The sequence below is a fragment of the Chaetomium tenue genome (assembly GCF_020726465.1).
Source record: "Chaetomium tenue strain MPI-SDFR-AT-0079 chromosome Unknown F5144scaffold_2, whole genome shotgun sequence".
Lineage (NCBI taxonomy): Eukaryota > Fungi > Ascomycota > Sordariomycetes > Sordariales > Chaetomiaceae > Chaetomium > Chaetomium tenue.
In genome coordinates, this window is record NW_027117330.1 from 2,467,122 (window position 1) to 2,482,288 (window position 15,167).

The 15,167-nt window shown below is 57.3% G+C and overlaps 4 protein-coding genes across 4 annotated transcripts; 2 read left to right on the forward strand and 2 right to left on the reverse strand.

The window, feature by feature from the left end:
* The first annotated feature begins 334 nt into the window (after positions 1–334).
* On the forward strand, positions 335–4,300 carry F5144DRAFT_117130 (uncharacterized protein). The gene is made up of 3 exons (XM_066782185.1): positions 335–1,998; positions 2,061–3,830; positions 3,889–4,300. Exons 1-3 carry the CDS (start codon positions 440–442, stop codon positions 4,133–4,135), a joined length of 3,576 nt encoding a protein of 1,191 aa, XP_066646494.1. The 5' UTR covers positions 335–439; the 3' UTR covers positions 4,136–4,300.
* A 2,195-nt stretch (positions 4,301–6,495) lies between these two features.
* Positions 6,496–8,431, reverse strand: F5144DRAFT_590326 (uncharacterized protein; the record flags this gene model as incomplete). Its single annotated transcript, XM_066790148.1, has 2 exons — positions 6,496–6,711; positions 6,767–8,431. The coding sequence occupies 2 exons, from the start codon at positions 8,429–8,431 to the stop codon at positions 6,496–6,498; spliced, it is 1,881 nt and encodes a 626-aa protein (XP_066646495.1).
* A 1,346-nt stretch (positions 8,432–9,777) lies between these two features.
* F5144DRAFT_545058 (uncharacterized protein) lies at positions 9,778–10,228 on the reverse strand (the record flags this gene model as incomplete). The annotated part of the gene is made up of 3 exons (XM_066787337.1): positions 9,778–9,934; positions 10,005–10,080; positions 10,156–10,228. The coding sequence occupies 3 exons, from the start codon at positions 10,226–10,228 to the stop codon at positions 9,778–9,780; spliced, it is 306 nt and encodes a 101-aa protein (XP_066646496.1).
* Positions 10,229–12,344: 2,116 nt separating this feature from the next.
* On the forward strand, positions 12,345–14,497 carry F5144DRAFT_482034 (uncharacterized protein; the record flags this gene model as incomplete). The annotated part of the gene is made up of 4 exons (XM_066785315.1): positions 12,345–12,500; positions 12,570–12,627; positions 12,741–13,447; positions 13,538–14,497. The coding sequence occupies 4 exons, from the start codon at positions 12,345–12,347 to the stop codon at positions 14,495–14,497; spliced, it is 1,881 nt and encodes a 626-aa protein (XP_066646497.1).
* Between the last annotated feature and the right edge of the window lie 670 nt (positions 14,498–15,167).

Consider the following 15,167-nt stretch of genomic DNA (forward strand, 5'->3'; position numbering starts at 1 on the left):
GAACAGGCTGTTGTTCATTTTGCAGATTGTTGGGTTGAGTGGTGGGGGTTTCCCACCTCCTCTGCATCCTCAGCATCGGGCTGTCGAGCAGCCCTCGGATCGACAATCGGTTTGCCATCAGAACCTACGACAGGCGGGGTGAAAGGATTTGGCGACTTCGGGCATCCATATTCGGTGGTTGAGCTTTGTCGTGGAGCGACCTACCCATTGACCACGGCCTGCCGTTGAACATCCTCCTCGCATCGACCCCATCACAACAGCCCAGCGAGCGACGAAAAGAGACCCGGGCACTCACACACCCTGCGACGAGCCCATTTGGTGTATTCCTAACCTGCATGCCGCCCTTTACTGCATCTAGGATCCTGCGGTGTTTTTATCTTGGGCTTACTGCTTTTTTTGGCGCGATTGAGCTGGATCTTTCGAGGAAGGCCGATTGTCCATGATCATGATGCATACTGGACCTATCGCCAAGATGAGCAGGCATTTCATGTTGCAGCCGGCTGGTTGCCCCGCCCCTCCGCAGGCCCGCAACAGGCGGTTTGGCCCAGGCTCGTCAGCACGCGTCCAGCGTTCCCACAGCGGCCAACCCGCGAACGGCAACCCCTGTCATTCGCCGCCCCGACCAACTAAAACTCAAATGTCGAATCTCGCACCTGTGGACGACCACTTTGCACACCATCAGCGCCGAGACAACGCTGCATCACCAAATGGCAGTAACAGCCACCGGGACAACCAGCACCGCCGTCAGGACGGGAATGACCTCGGCATGACTACTTCACGAAGATCCATCTCGCCCGCCGCTGTTGCCGTGAACCGGACGTCAGACTCTACCAGGGAGCGAGACCGAGCCCGGAAGCATCATCCACCTTCCAGGCCTATTCCTCTACCCCAGCGTTCTCGAGGCCGGTCGGTCGAGCCACCGCAGCAGGATACCCAACGCCGGCGCCGTGACCAGGCCCGCAGCCCCAACCGCCGCAGTGATCCCCCGTTTGAGCCATCCCATCGTTCACCACGCGGCCGCCGAGACCGTTCACCCGAACCTACTCGCCGCCGCGAGCCTCGCGCTTCACCGGATCGCCGTCCCCCAGACCACAGGTCGCCCGGGCCGAGGAAGGAAGTCCAAGGGCGCCCAGACGACCGCATCCGACGCCGTGCATCGCGGTCGCCCGTCCCAAGTAAGCGCCGACGCAGCCCCAGCCCGTCGTTCGATCGTGCGTCGCAACCGAAGAAGGCCCGGCAAGATAGTATCAATCAAGCAGGTCCAGAGAGGGGCGTACCACCGAAAAATCAGCAAGCCAACGTCAACCGAGGCTTGTCCCCCCACCCACGCCGGCCGCGTTCCCCCGAACCTCGCGACCAGGCTCCAAAACCTAGCAGGCGGTCCGGCCGGTCGAGGTCTCCAAGTCTTCCGCGCCGCCATAGATCTCGGTCGCCTCGTAACAGCCGGCCCTTCCGACAGCATCCCGAGGGGGAATCCCGCAATAGGACTAGGTCTCCTAGGCATCGGCACCAATCACCTCGCCCCGACCCCAGAAATCGATCAAGATCACGCCGCCGCAACTCCCGCAAAACCGGCCCAGCGGACACTCGGCCACCGCCTTTGTCCGACACCGGGTCACGTCGCAGAGGAAGTGCCGATCAGGGCCAATCCCACGCTATACGCGGACCGGCTCCGTCCGAATCGCCCCGTGAGAGCCGCCGCCCTCAACCGACCAAGAGGGGAATGGACAGCCGCGAGCCGTCGCGCGCGTCCAAAAGTTTTGACCCTACTTCCGGTGCCAACAGCATCGAGGTGATTATGGGTGCTCGAGGTGGCTACCGTGGAGGGTTTAACCCTCAAGGTGGCTATCCGAAGGGCCAATACGATGCCCGCAGCTACGGCCAGTCATCGGGCCATGGAACCCCCGTTTCGTCATTCCACGGCTCCCCAACAGCCCAGTCCCCTTACGGTGGCAACGGGCGGGGCTGGAACAACCAACCGCAGTTTTCCCCCCAAGGGTAAGTTCAATCTCACCGCGTGCGTCTTCCGTGTGAACTTTTCATTAATCAACAAGATACAGGGGTCAATTTTCACCAACATATCCCCACAACAATTACGGTCCTCCCACGGGCCCCCAAGGGCACTACCACTCAGGCCAGGCACAATCTCCTCCTTATGCGCCGACGGGGCCCGCCGCCCAATACCCGTCGGGACCCCGCGGAAGCCACAGAGGCGGGTCGTTTCGTGGCAGTCAGTTCTCCGCTCGTGGGGGCCTCCGAGGCGGTTTTAAAAGTACACAATGGCATCCCCAAGGCAACGATGGTCGTGGCCAGCCTGACCCCGGCGAGGGTTCAGATCCCTCCCATGCCACTACGCACCGGTCCCCCGTCAACCATACGGAGGCTCCAGTGGAGAAGGGCGATGCCTCAGCGGCAAACAGTGACAACCCCTTCAGGCCCTCTAAAGACCTACAAGTGGAGGATACTAGCAAGGAAGAGGAGTCAAAAGAAGACAAGACACCAGCTCTCGGCCGAGCGCCCCCCACCGGGCCGCAATCCACGACGCCTAATAAGTTTAGTTTTAGCATGAAGAACGCGGCGAAACCAGCAGTGGCGGCGCCGAGACCCGAGATATCGTCGAAATTCAATGCTGCCCCAGCATCGCGCGAACCCCCGACCAAGCCCGCAGCCCAAAAAGCGCCGCCCACAAGACCGGAGCGGGACCGGGAGCGGGACCGAGACCGTGGGTTCCCTAAGAACGCTCCGACCGAGCCAGCGTCGGCACGATCCCGCCCCGGTGTCCCCACCGGCCCAAGCGACCGCAGAGCGCCCGAACCACCGAGACAACCCGACCCGACGCCGCGGACACGGAAAGTGAAGAAGATTGTGAAGCGCCTCAAGGAGAAGCCTACCCTTCCGGCTGACTTGGCGGCATCCAAATCCGTCTTCTTCAGAAAACCGGGCAACGAATCCGTCGTGGGCTCAGGCACGTACGGCAAGGTCTTCAAGGGGTTGAACGTCTACACCAAAAAGCTGGTAGCCCTCAAGAAGATTCGGATGGAGGGTGAGAGAGATGGCTTCCCAGTGACGGCCGTCCGAGAGATCAAATTGCTTCGCTCGCTCGGCCATAAGAACATCGTCCAACTCCAAGAAGTCATGGTTGAAGCCAACGACTGCTTCATGGTGTTTGAGTACTTGTCGCACGACTTGACAGGCCTTCTCAACCACCCGACGTACACCCTAGAGCCGGGACATAAAAAGCACTTGGCCCGGCAACTTTTCGAAGGACTAGACTATCTTCACACGAGGGGCGTCCTGCACCGCGACATCAAAGCTGCCAACATCCTCGTCAGTAACGAGGGTATCCTCAAGCTTGCTGACTTCGGCTTGGCTCGCTTTTATGCCAAGCACCACCAACTAGACTACACCAACCGGGTCATCACCATCTGGTATCGGTCACCAGAGCTGTTGCTGGGTGAAACGCAGTACGGCCCGGCAGTGGATATCTGGAGCGCCGCCTGCGTCCTCGTGGAGATCTTCACCAAGCGAGCCATCTTCCCAGGCGACGGGAGCGAGATCAACCAACTGGAGAAGATCCACGCAGTGCTTGGAACTCCCAACAGGAAAGACTGGCCGAACCTGGTCGAGATGCCCTGGTTCGCGCTCCTCCGACCCACCTACCGTAAACCGAACGTCTTTGCGGAAAAGTACAAGGACCAGCTGACCCCAGCCGCCTTTGATCTCCTCACGTCCATGTTTCATTACGACCCGGACAAACGACCCACCGCCGCCGAGGTTCTGAAGCACCCGTATTTCGTTTCGGAGGAGCCCGCCGCGCGGCAGGCGATTGAGTAAGCCACCCTCATTCTTCCAAGACTTCACACCCAGTGCTAACGTACGCAACTACAGACTCAAAGACATCGGCGGCGAGTGGCATGAGCTCGAGTCCAAAGCGCTCCGGCGCGAGAAGGAAAAGAAGGAAAAGGAGCGCGCACGTGCTGCACAGCAGCAGCAGTCCGGGGCGAAAGAGGAGGCGCCCGAAAGCGGCAGCACCCGTGACAGGGAGCGGAAGCGGCCAAACGAAGGCGGTGATGCTCCGCGGGAAGCTAAGAGGCCGCACATCGATGCTAATGGGAAGAGGCAGAAGGCCGGGTAGGCTTTCTCACACGAAGAGAAGGGGGTGACGTGATGGAAGGATTATTTATGTACGACCACTCTCTGTTACCGACCATAGGTCGTGGTCCTTTTTTACAAGCAAGCATGGGCGATGGGCGGGCATAGCGACAGGCCAATCGGGACTGGGTAATCTCATGGCTGCTTATCTTGCACACTCTAACGTACCAAGCCAAGCCAGCTCTGAATAAATACTGAGGGGATAAATCCAAGTTATGGTTCAGATCGTAACTTGAGTCAAGTAATTTTCCCTACTCGGCGGGAGGGCCAAAAACGCGGTGCCGGGTAGTTGGCCTCGCATCTAGCAGGGCATTTAATATACAACTATCGCCTTACATAACGCGGTACTCATAGTCCGCTCGCGAGCACAGGGACTAAGCAGTGTCAGCCTTCCTACCTTGTGGAGTCGTCTGTGATAGTCGGGTACGAACTAGAACATGGCTTAAAGTCTCCCTTGCTCTAAACTTTTACAATGCTAAGGGCAGTTTTCCTGCCTCTGTGAATCCATACTCCGTTTTTCAACAAACCGTGGTAATGTGTCCATGACTATGGTAGCCACGCGAGAGTACGTCGAGATTATAATCCTGAAATCAGCTTGCAAGCGTGTGTATTGTGGCTCAGAGGGCGCTTCATCGCACTTCGAGATCGTTGATTTGATTGAATTAGTGCCCGTGATTTAACCTTCGATGCTTTGTTTGAATACAAAGGCCGACCGCCGAGTCCTATTGTTAGGTAGGTACCTAGGTTGAGAACAATGGGTCATGTTTTCTGTGGGCATCTCGAAAATCTTCACAAAGCACAGTAGATATTTCAGGTCCAGTGGCCAAATATTCAAATCCCCAAAAAGGCCGCCCGTGCCATATAGGGAAGGTTTGCGGTGCTGCTTTCCAACGAGGACCACCACCTAGCTGGGTAGCTCAGCGGTTAGGCGGTGGCCCTCGGCCCACGGGCCAGCTAGTTCACCATCCTCAATATCCCGGTCGTAAGGGGAGGCTCTTGGTTTGAATCATTATGCTACCGTGGGTTTTTCTGGGAGGTATCGGGGCGCCGATAGAGTCCTCCACTTCAGAAATAAACACGCAGCCCGCATCGGCCCGACGGGGCATCACCGGGCTGCAACTGGGCACGGAGTAAACCCCTAGGGGTTTCGTAGCCGGCTACCTCCCTTCGACCGCGAAGGGGGCTAGCCGGTGAGCTTTTGCTTTTTCAACTGAACTTACTAGGTAAGTACCGATCTTGAGTTTCTCTAGCAGCAGATTTACGAAGGAACCATTGATTCTCGACATGATTATACAACTCTTCGTTGGCATTAGAGAGTACCTACTTAGCCGATCACTTAGTTTTAACATTAGAAAGGCTATAAGCATTTCAGCATGATGCTTCAGGATAAGTGTAACAGTCCTCAATACCTCAGATAATATAACGGGTTGATCGTGTGATACCCACACTAACTGCAATATGGATACCTGCAGCGACAAACTTCATCCTCGGGAGGATGTGCACGGCGACCAAAGGATCACAGAATGAGTTCGGCATGTCCGGCAGCACTTCCCAGCATCTCTCTCCGTAACATTGGTAATGACGCTCCTGTCGGACACTTCGTAGACACCGTCGCGGACGACTCGTTCCCAAGTCAGCTTGGCGATAACCTATGCGGAGGCTTTCCTTGAATGTGCATATTGCATAGAGCAACGGTAGGTTTATTTGTGTTAAAGCCCAATCAGCCCATGGAACCTTAGGTTGGCATGGAAAGCACAAGGCAGCGGCGTGGCCAAACAAGGTAGACGGTTCAAGGCGGGCCGAAATCTCGGCCAACCTCCTCGGCACCTTCTCCCGGAACACGGGGACACCAACCGAGGACGAGAAAGTCATACAATTGTACTACGTTTAAAATATAAGTCTGAACTTCTGATTTGGCTGGCTGTTCCACAACCGTCAATTTAATTCGGCTCAGCCAAAAGTCGGTCCTCCCACTGCCCGAGTGCAAGATGACCGCCATTCTTGAGACACAGGGGTGACTACACCCCATATCGCGTAGGTATCAGACCCCATAGATGATATGATCATACTAGGTATCCCGCCCCAGTTTCCCCGGTGTTCTGTTCGTCCACTCTAGTTATTCGCTTTCGGCACCTGCCGAGTATCCTTAAACCCCCCAACCCATTTCATTCATAAAAGCCATCCCTCATAAACCTAGTCATCATAGGTAGTTAGTTCCCGGCCCGCCCCAGGCGCACCAGTTGTAGTCATCCATGGCACGCAAACCAACTTCCCCCCCCTCACCTCACACCCTACCCACCCCCCTCTCCGCTAGCCCATCCCCACCATTCCTCAACAGCTGCCTCAAACTCCCCTCAGCATGGCTTCCCACACCAGTACCGCCACCGCCCCCCAACCCCTGCTGCGCCTGCCCCGCCCGCCAGGGAATCCACGCGCCCCACGACGAGTAAGCCCCACGCCCAGAAGCAGCGGCGGTAGCAACAGCCGGAAACTCCTGCTGGTAATGAAGATGCGGCAACCCCCCCGCACCGCCCACGTCCACCGCACGACCGCCCCGCTCTCCCGTACTAGACACAGACGTCCGGCGATCGCCGCCGCTCCGAGATGTTCTCACGCCTAGGTGGCTCCCTGATGTCTGGGGCTGGGCTGGTTCACTGAGTAGGGCTGAGGCGGGTTTGGCAACTGTCTCATCGTCCTCCTTCTTTTTTCGTGGCTTCTTGTTTTTGTTTTGTTGATCGGACGACGAGGAGGAACCGGCCTTCTTCGCGGCGGCGCTGCGGCCGTTGCGGGTGTCCATGATGGCGGTGGCGAAGGAGGCGGACTTTTTGCGGGCTAGTTTGTTGATCGTGGTGGCGTCGGCGGTGGTGGAGGTTGGGCTTGGGTCCTGCTGTTGTTGCGGGGGTTGTGCATCCGCGGCACTACCGCTGTTTCCGGTGGACATGGCTGCTGATGACCCTGATGCGCTTGGGTCATCCCACGCTTTCCTGGCTGCTCTCCCTCGCACCTCGCCAACTAGCTCGGCCGCGGACTTTTTCTTGGACTTGTCCTCCTCGGATGACCGGCTTGAGGACATGATAGTTTCCAGGGTACCGTAGGCGGCACTCCGCCGCTTGGCAGCTCCGTTCCTCCTCCGAGAATTGGATGATCGGGCCGTGTTCTCATCGTCCGAGGTGATGGCTTGTAATGTCGGACCGGTAATGCCATGGCCGTGGCTTGGGATGCGGCTGTGGCCTTTTCGGCTCCGTGGGACAGAAGAGGGCGGTGCGCCTGGCGTGAACGAAGCACCTGAACCGTGGGGTGCCACATGGACTTCGTACTGGTTGCTTAGGGAGTACCGTGAACGAGCACATATCTCGGCTATACGATCCAAATCCGCCCCGATGTTGCTGTCGCTTCCGCGGGTCTCTAGATCAGCCATGAAGCTTTTGAAGGAGAAGGCTTCCAATGGGGGGAGTTTCGGTTCCTCGGGCTCCTGGCGTGAGGACAACGGCCATGGCCATGGCAAGGGTAGCTTGCTGGTGGTGGTGGTGGTCGTGGTAATGCTGTTGGTGGCCTTCTTGGCTTTGTAGGGTCGTGACATGTTCACTCCTTGAGCATTGCTGTCGTATGTCCCTATGTTGAGTTTGTGTGTACCGGAACCAGAACTGCTGGTAGTACCGACGCCAACGTCGCTTAGCGTGGGCTGGATGGGTCGACCTGGCCCGCCGCTGCCCGGTGTTGAAGCTGACGGTAAGGGGACGCGTCTGGAGGCTCCTCGGCTGCTGCTCGGGGGCCTGTGTTGCGGTGACTTGGTGCCACGAGAGCCTTGGGACGGCGAGGGTCCGCTGTAAGTACGCACGAGAACGGGCTGTGAGTAAGTGCTGCTCCGGGCAACAGAGGCTTCGGGGGTGTAGCCGTGGCGCCGTCCTGCCGACGGGTACTTGCTGTTCAGCTTCTGCAAGGCGGATGTGTGATTAGTGTTGGCGGGATCCGTGAGCGGAATGGGCCTGCCTTCAGCAGTGGATGCGGCGAGCGATGCCGACGGAACCTTGCTTCGCTGGAAGAAGATGGGCGGGAACGAGACAGGGAAGGAAGTCCGTCTCGGCTTAGACGAGTCCTCAGGAAGTGACCCGGTCGAGGAGGACGGAGGGTTGGAGGATGAAGAAGGGGAGGGCCCATGGGTATGAAGAGTGGGACCAGGGGGTGGCGAGCAGTCGTCTTGGTCCCTGCGGCGGCATGAAGAGGCCGGCTCTGCGTTGGCAGCGTCCGCAGCATCGACATCTGCAGACTCGGAGGCCATCGGGCGAGGGGCGGGTGGCTTATTGGATATATACATGGTAAGCGGGCGAGGCCGATGCAGCATAGACAAGCAGCACGGGTAGGGGTCGCACCATGCAGACGTGTCGTGGTAGCAATCGGAGGAGGAGGAAGAGGAGGAACCAGCAACAGTAAGGCCCAGCAACACGCAGTTCGAGCGGGCAATAGTGACGACCCGTGAGACCCGGACGACGGGCAGAAGCGTCAAGGGGCCCCGTTGAGGGGTCAATGCAGTGGGTCAATGGATGGGGACGACGTGTTCGCGGAGACGGACGGTACGAGAACGGCAGTAGAAGCAGCAGCAGTAGCAGCACCGGCAGCGGTAGCGGCAGCAAGAGGAGCGGGATCAGCCAGGCGTGGGCGGCATGTCAGTTCCTGGCTATCCAGGGTGCTGTGTGTATCGAGCCGGGCGGCGTTTGATGTTGGAGGGCGTTGACGTGGTTGTCTGGTTATGGACCACCAAGTCGGTTCCACTGATTGTGCCTGCGTCCTGCGTCCTGCGTCTCGCGTCCCGCAGTTCCCAAAATGTGTTTGCGTTGCGGGTTTTGGTGCGCCGTTCGTCTCAAACTCCGAGCATTAACTACCCCCGGGCCGCCTTGTGTTCCCCCTCGTCTGCGCAGCTCGAATTCCTCGATTGGTGATTTGATGATTCGATTCGATCGCTAAAGGATAATGTCGCCCGCATGCACTGCAATCGTCAGATTGGCGGGTGCACAATCTCCGCTCCGGGTCTGCTGTGTCTATTCCGTCACGTCCTTCCAGGTCATCGTGACTGGTTGGTAGATCAGAGAGAGCACAGAGTTTGGAGCCGCCGCCATTGGCTGAGAGCAGCTTCGCGTTCTGCAGGCAGGCGTGGCTGTCGTTCAGAGGCCTGGTTGCGGGCCACTTGCAGTGAACGAGCAGGGGTCTGGAGGCGGGGCCAAAATGACCCACCACAGCTTACTTCCCCGCCAAGTGCTGGGACCTGGGCATTTGTGGCATTTTAACTTCTTCCAGAACCAACCTCACTACTTCCCTGGGCGAGCCGGGAACTGAGGGGAACTCTTCTGTGTACCGCTCTTCCTACTTCACATCCAATTCTCTAAATTTGAAACAAGCGCCACGTCCTCAAGCTCTGATCCCTGCATACTCGGAGAATAGCGGCTCTCATGCCATCTGGCTGAATTTTTATTTGATGCATTTCCTACCTCATCACAACCGAACCGTCTGACTAACTCAGAGTATGTATGTATATCAAAGCGTTTTCGTGACACTAACCCTTTTCCCATCACATGAACCCCTCATCACAGCCAGCAGCCCCTCATCACGACAAGCCAACTGTCCAACCCATCATCTCCTCCAGATTGGGGTGCCACTGCCAGACTGCACCTTGTCGCTAAATATAAAGGGCATCCGCTTAACGGGCCTGACACCAACTTTGTACTTGTTCCGGCGGTCGTAGTAGACGGTAAGGAGGTATAACGCATGGATAACTCCGGGAAACCAACTGCGATTGTCGAGCCAGCGTGGTTAGCTTGAAGAACTCTTTTGCTCCCTGACAAGAGTGAGACACATACATCCAAAGAGTAAGGAGTATGTTTATCAGCAAGTCTGGGCCGCAACCGGCTAAGATGAAGACTGAAAATGGAGGGACTGTGGCCCGTCAGTTTGGTTCGGGTGTGCGTGCTGCATGCTGAGAGGCGACCAGGCAGGGGTCTCAAGACTAACAGAGCAGGCTGAGGAGTGCGACCAAGATTCCTGCGGCACCGTTCATCTTGTCTCCTCGATTTCTGATGGCCATTTTTGTGTGTTTGTGTTGAAAAAGTAAGATCTCTAGTGATTGCTTTTCCTAACTCACTTGAAGTTGCCCCTGCCTGAATGTTCATCTCTAAGTCTCATCCTCATCCTTATGAACGGCAAGTGCGATGACGTAGTTGGTGCACGGACCAACTACAACTCGAGAGCACTATCACATTTCATCCCAACACCTCAAGTCTTAGGTCTTATCTCGTCCTGTGTATATCCATACTGCCTCGTTGCTGGCGTGCTTTTGCGGAAGTAAACGGACAAAGACAGAATAGTGCTCACTGTACTTGTATTTTTGTATCAAAAACTATGGCTGGGGCCGTTGGCAACAGAGCCGATGGGATGGTTAAAGAAATTAAACAACTCGAAAGGTCAACTGTGGAATCTCATCACGCTTAAATGAGCAAACTAGTACTATGCTTCCTCGATTATTGGCCAGCTTCTCGTCAGTGGCTTTTATAGCATTAGTTAATATCACGCATATTTCGGGCGTATGGACAGTGACATAGTTAGCCACCATGTCCTGGCAGCCATGCCTGCGCCCCACCGCCATATTCCAATCCCAAGGGTCGCAGTTCTCTCGGAAGCACTTCCGGGATGCGCGCCCCACGTCGAGGGGAAGGCTCGGAAGGATGCCTCGCCCCGATAAAAGGGGCCGCCAACGGTGTTGCAACCAGATTGACATATTGACAGGAGAGCATGGATTATGATCATTTTCGATAGTTACCTCTCGCTTGGCAAGTTCCGAAACGACGGCTGTTCAATGACTGTGCCGTTTTCGACCGATTTCTTGACCAATGCATGTAGTTACAGAGGAGAGTCTCGACATGTGCATATCTGCCAACAGTTACTCAGTTATCCGACAGGCTGATTAGTGTTGGGCAATAAACGATGGCTGGGACGAGAGTCGGTGACGGGCTTCGTTGTGCAAGAATGGGAAGGTATCTCGTCCCATTTGACGGTCAAGTTCAGGTAGCCAATGGGTGACAAGGGCGTCAGAAAAAGGTGGAACATGAAGTGGAAAGCCCCTGATACGGATACCAGATATCGAATGGTATTGAGTGCGAGAGTGCCTCGGCGTGCTCGGCAAAGGACGTGGTCAATAATGACTTCCATTGGTAATCAAAGTTCCAGCTGAGCAGACACCGAACCTATCCTTCGCGGCTAGGAGCAGGTTTGCTGTTCGCAGCTGCATTTGCAGTCATAATCGTTCTTGGGGGCTCCAATGGCGCATGGCACGGGCCACATACTGCGCTTATGCTCCGGCACCCACCGGCCGCAATGGGAGACGGCGCAGCAATGACATGCCCAGTGGATGTCTGCAGTAATAAAAAAAAAATACCGCCGCGACCTTGGAGATTTAGTTGGGTTGAAAACAGTAAAATAAGGCGCCCAGCAAAAACCAGTTTTGCAGCGCTGCTAGGACCAATTCTCAGCGGTACGGAGTCCTCTTTCTCGGGTCAGTAAGACCAATTGTTCGGGATGGAGATGCGGCCGCGGGCCAGCGACCACTGGAGTGGGCAGTTGAAGCAGTCCACCTCAACTGGAAACTTGCCTACCATTTTTTCCCTCTTGCGCGTCTCCTCACCTTCGGTTTCCCCTTTCCGCCCTCCGCCCTCCACACCACTCTCTCATCTTCCTCCTGTCTCCACCCTTTCCTAGTGCTCGAGAAAGGGGCCCGAGCTTCAATCAACGACCTCTTCAAGGACGCGTGCACCGTATCTGGGTCTGCGTGGTTGTGGGAGCCCTGCATTTTTATTCGTTGTTCCGCACAGTCTGCTCCTGCCGCAGGTACGAAGCTAGGACTCGGACCGTGCTCAGCTCCGCAATTCCCTTGCTAGGTTGGTTGTCAGGGTGGACTCGGTAAACCGTGGACCTTTCCTGCTTCATTTTCCCGAAAACCCGCTGTTTGTTGCGGACGTCCACCGGGCGACAAAAGGTATGCGCTACCGCCGACACCGCTGCTGAAATCCACGACTCGATTTGGCTATTTGGCTAACACGCGTTTTGCCATTGCCAGGCAGCATCTTCGGATAGCCGCATCATCTCTCCCTTTCGACCCTCGAACGAGTTCGGCTCGAGAACTCGACCGCTGCTCCGAACACGCAGCCATGGCGACTCAACAGAACCCCCCCTTCAAGGTCGACCGATATGTCGTCGTCCATGTTGCTACTACCTGCGATGAACACGGCGTCTACGTAACTAAGGACTCGGCCGAGGTCATTGAGCTTGGTTGGATCCTGCTGGACGCAAACACGCTGGAGGAGGTGGGCCAAGCCAACCCCTGAAAATTCAACAAAAGAACCTGTCCGTTTCTAACCAGCTCTTGTCATCAGCTTCACCGCGAGAGCGTCCTCGTGAAGCCCGTCAACACCCCCATCACTCCCCTCTGCAGTGAGTCCTGGCTTGCCCCCTGTCACAACCGAGGCCTCCTCGACACCCAATTCCGTTTCCTGCGCTATACACCCTACACCGACCTCTCGTTGCTGACCAATTTCTGCTGCCAGCGAGCTTGACCACCCTCACCTGGGAACATGTTCGGAATGCCGGCACCTTCCGAGACGCCGTTAACCGTTTTGATGCCTTCGCCTCCGAACACCTGACCTCGCAGAACCTCGACTTCGTCTTCGTCACCCTGGAGGCCTGGGACCTGCGGGTGCAGCTTCCTCGTGAGGCTCGGGATAAATCCGTTGTGCTTCCCCCGTATTTGCAACATTCTCGGGCCTTTGAGCTCCGTACGGAATACCAGCGGTGGCAGCAGCACCACCCTGAGTCACTCCCCTTCGGGCCTTCGTTGTTGACTAATATCTGCGCCGCCCTGGAGGTCGAGGCCGTCCAAACCAGTGCCCCCATCAAGCACAACCTGCCCTTCCATCTGCAGGCTCTGGCGCCGGCGTCGCCTCGCCGTGCTATGGAGGAGGCTGTGACTCTTGCCCGCGTCCTCCGTGGTTTGATCCGAAAGTCGCAGCCGCCGCATGAGCACCCGGATGTGCTTACTAGGCCCATGGATGCCCGTGCCGATGTCCGCGCTTTCCTTTCGGAGCGCAGCAAGGTTCTGCACATGTCCGGCTTGCCCCACGACACTACCCAATCGGAGCTTGAGAGCTGGTTCACCCAGTTCGGTGGTCGTCCTATTGCGTTCTGGACTTTGCGCACGCCAGAGCAGCACAAGCCTACCGGCACCGGCTTCGCTGTCTTTTCATCCCACGAAGAGGTTAGACTTCCCTTATCTCCATTGACCCGTTGCGTCCTCCCTAGGGCGTGTCAAACGCCAGCGGCCAGCCAGACCACTAACTCTATGTAGGCTGCCGAAAGCCTGTGCATGAATGGGCGTGCCCTGAATGAAAAGGCGATTGAGGTGTCCCCGTCCTCGAGTAGAGTGCTGGACCGTGCCGCCGAGATCCTCACTCCCTTCCCGCCGAGCAAGAATCGGCCTCGCCCTGGCGACTGGACGTGCCCGTCTTGCGGCTTTTCCAACTTCCAGCGCCGCACCGCATGCTTCCGTTGCTCGTACCCTGCCGTCACTCCGGGGCCCGCTGGCGAGATGGGCTATGGTTATGGTTATGCGCCCCCGGCCATGATGCCCCCTCCTCCTCACATGGGCCACCACGGCCATGGTGGTGGTGGTGGCCATGGACGCATGGGCGGCTCTGGCGTTGTCCCCTTCCGCGCCGGTGACTGGAAGTGTGGTAATGAGGTTTGCGGTTACCACAACTTCGCAAAGAATGTTTGCTGCCTCCGTTGTGGAGCCAGCCGTGCTGGCGCTGCTGTGGTTGCCGACTCGGGCTACCCCTCCCCAATGGACGCTCCTTCGTCGTACGGCATGGGACAAGGCTCAATGGGCGGCAACCCCGGCGCCGGACCCGGACCCGGACCCGGCCCTGGCCCTGGCCCCTTCGGTTCTGGTGCCGGTAGCTTCAACTCTGGTGCTGGATATGGTCAGCACTTTGGTGGTCCCCCGAGCACCTACGCTCTGCCATCCGGTTTGGGCGGCGGTGCTGCGCCTTATCCTCCTCTCAACACCCACTTCGGCCCTGCTCCGGGCTCCCACTCCGCCGGACCTTTTGACAGCCGCGCGGCCGAGGCGGCCTTCCAGTCCGCGGGCAACGGCCCCGCATCTGCTGGCCCTAACAACAACTTCTACTCGCAAGGCGAGAGTGACCCGTTCGGTTTCCTGACCACCGGGATCGGCAGCCTTACGGTTAGCAACCAGGATGCCCGCCAGAACGCCAGCGGCGCACCCCAGAGCAAGTCGCCCGCATAAGCGTCGGCCGCAACATCCTCGTCCGTCGCCGGATGGTAGGAACGATCCATTGCTCAAAAGCTGCCAAAGCTTTCGTCTGCTCTTTCACGCGTGGCTTTTCTTCTTTCAGCAAATTTGGGAACGAGGGATAGAGGATCGTGTGGGCCTTGGCAATAACTGCGGCAAGTTTCATCTGTTTCATCATCATGGTGCGGGTGCGGGTAATGGGCTTTTGGGAGCGATACTGGCGGTCGGTCACTTACGGGTTTGTGCGGCGGCGGGGCGGCGGCGGATGGACGGCGGGATCAAAAAAGTACAAAGGGCTGGAAAGACAAAAAGAACATGCCATTCTTACAGGGTCCCCTCAGGGCGGAGTTTTTCTCGAGCCGACAACGCATTGTACTGGCTCTCTCTTTTCGGCACGGGTCACAAAGGGGGATCTGGGAAGTGTTCGCGGTATCCTCAATCGCCCGGGTTACTCATACACACATTACGGTTGTTTCCAATTCTCGTCAACTTCGAAATTCGCAACAATGGGCAGATTCAATTGAGTCGGGCATGGGCTAGGCTGGTTCAGGGTCGGGGCGGGCGCGTGGGAAAAGGGGGGGAGAGGCGTGCATAGCGAGGGAGTGTACAAGGGGTTATATCCGGCCTTTGGTGCTCGTAAACGGCGGCTGGGATTATATGCCTT

Excerpts from the sequence above, each read along its gene's own strand:
- F5144DRAFT_117130 (XM_066782185.1), top strand. The coding sequence starts at position 440 with ATGATCATGATGCATACTGGACCTATCGCCAAGATGAGCAGGCATTTC. Across the intron at positions 1,999-2,060 it reads CCGCAGTTTTCCCCCCAAGG|GGGTCAATTTTCACCAACAT; the intron begins GTAAGTTCAATC and ends AACAAGATACAG. Across the intron at positions 3,831-3,888 it reads GCCGCGCGGCAGGCGATTGA|ACTCAAAGACATCGGCGGCG; the intron begins GTAAGCCACCCT and ends ACGCAACTACAG.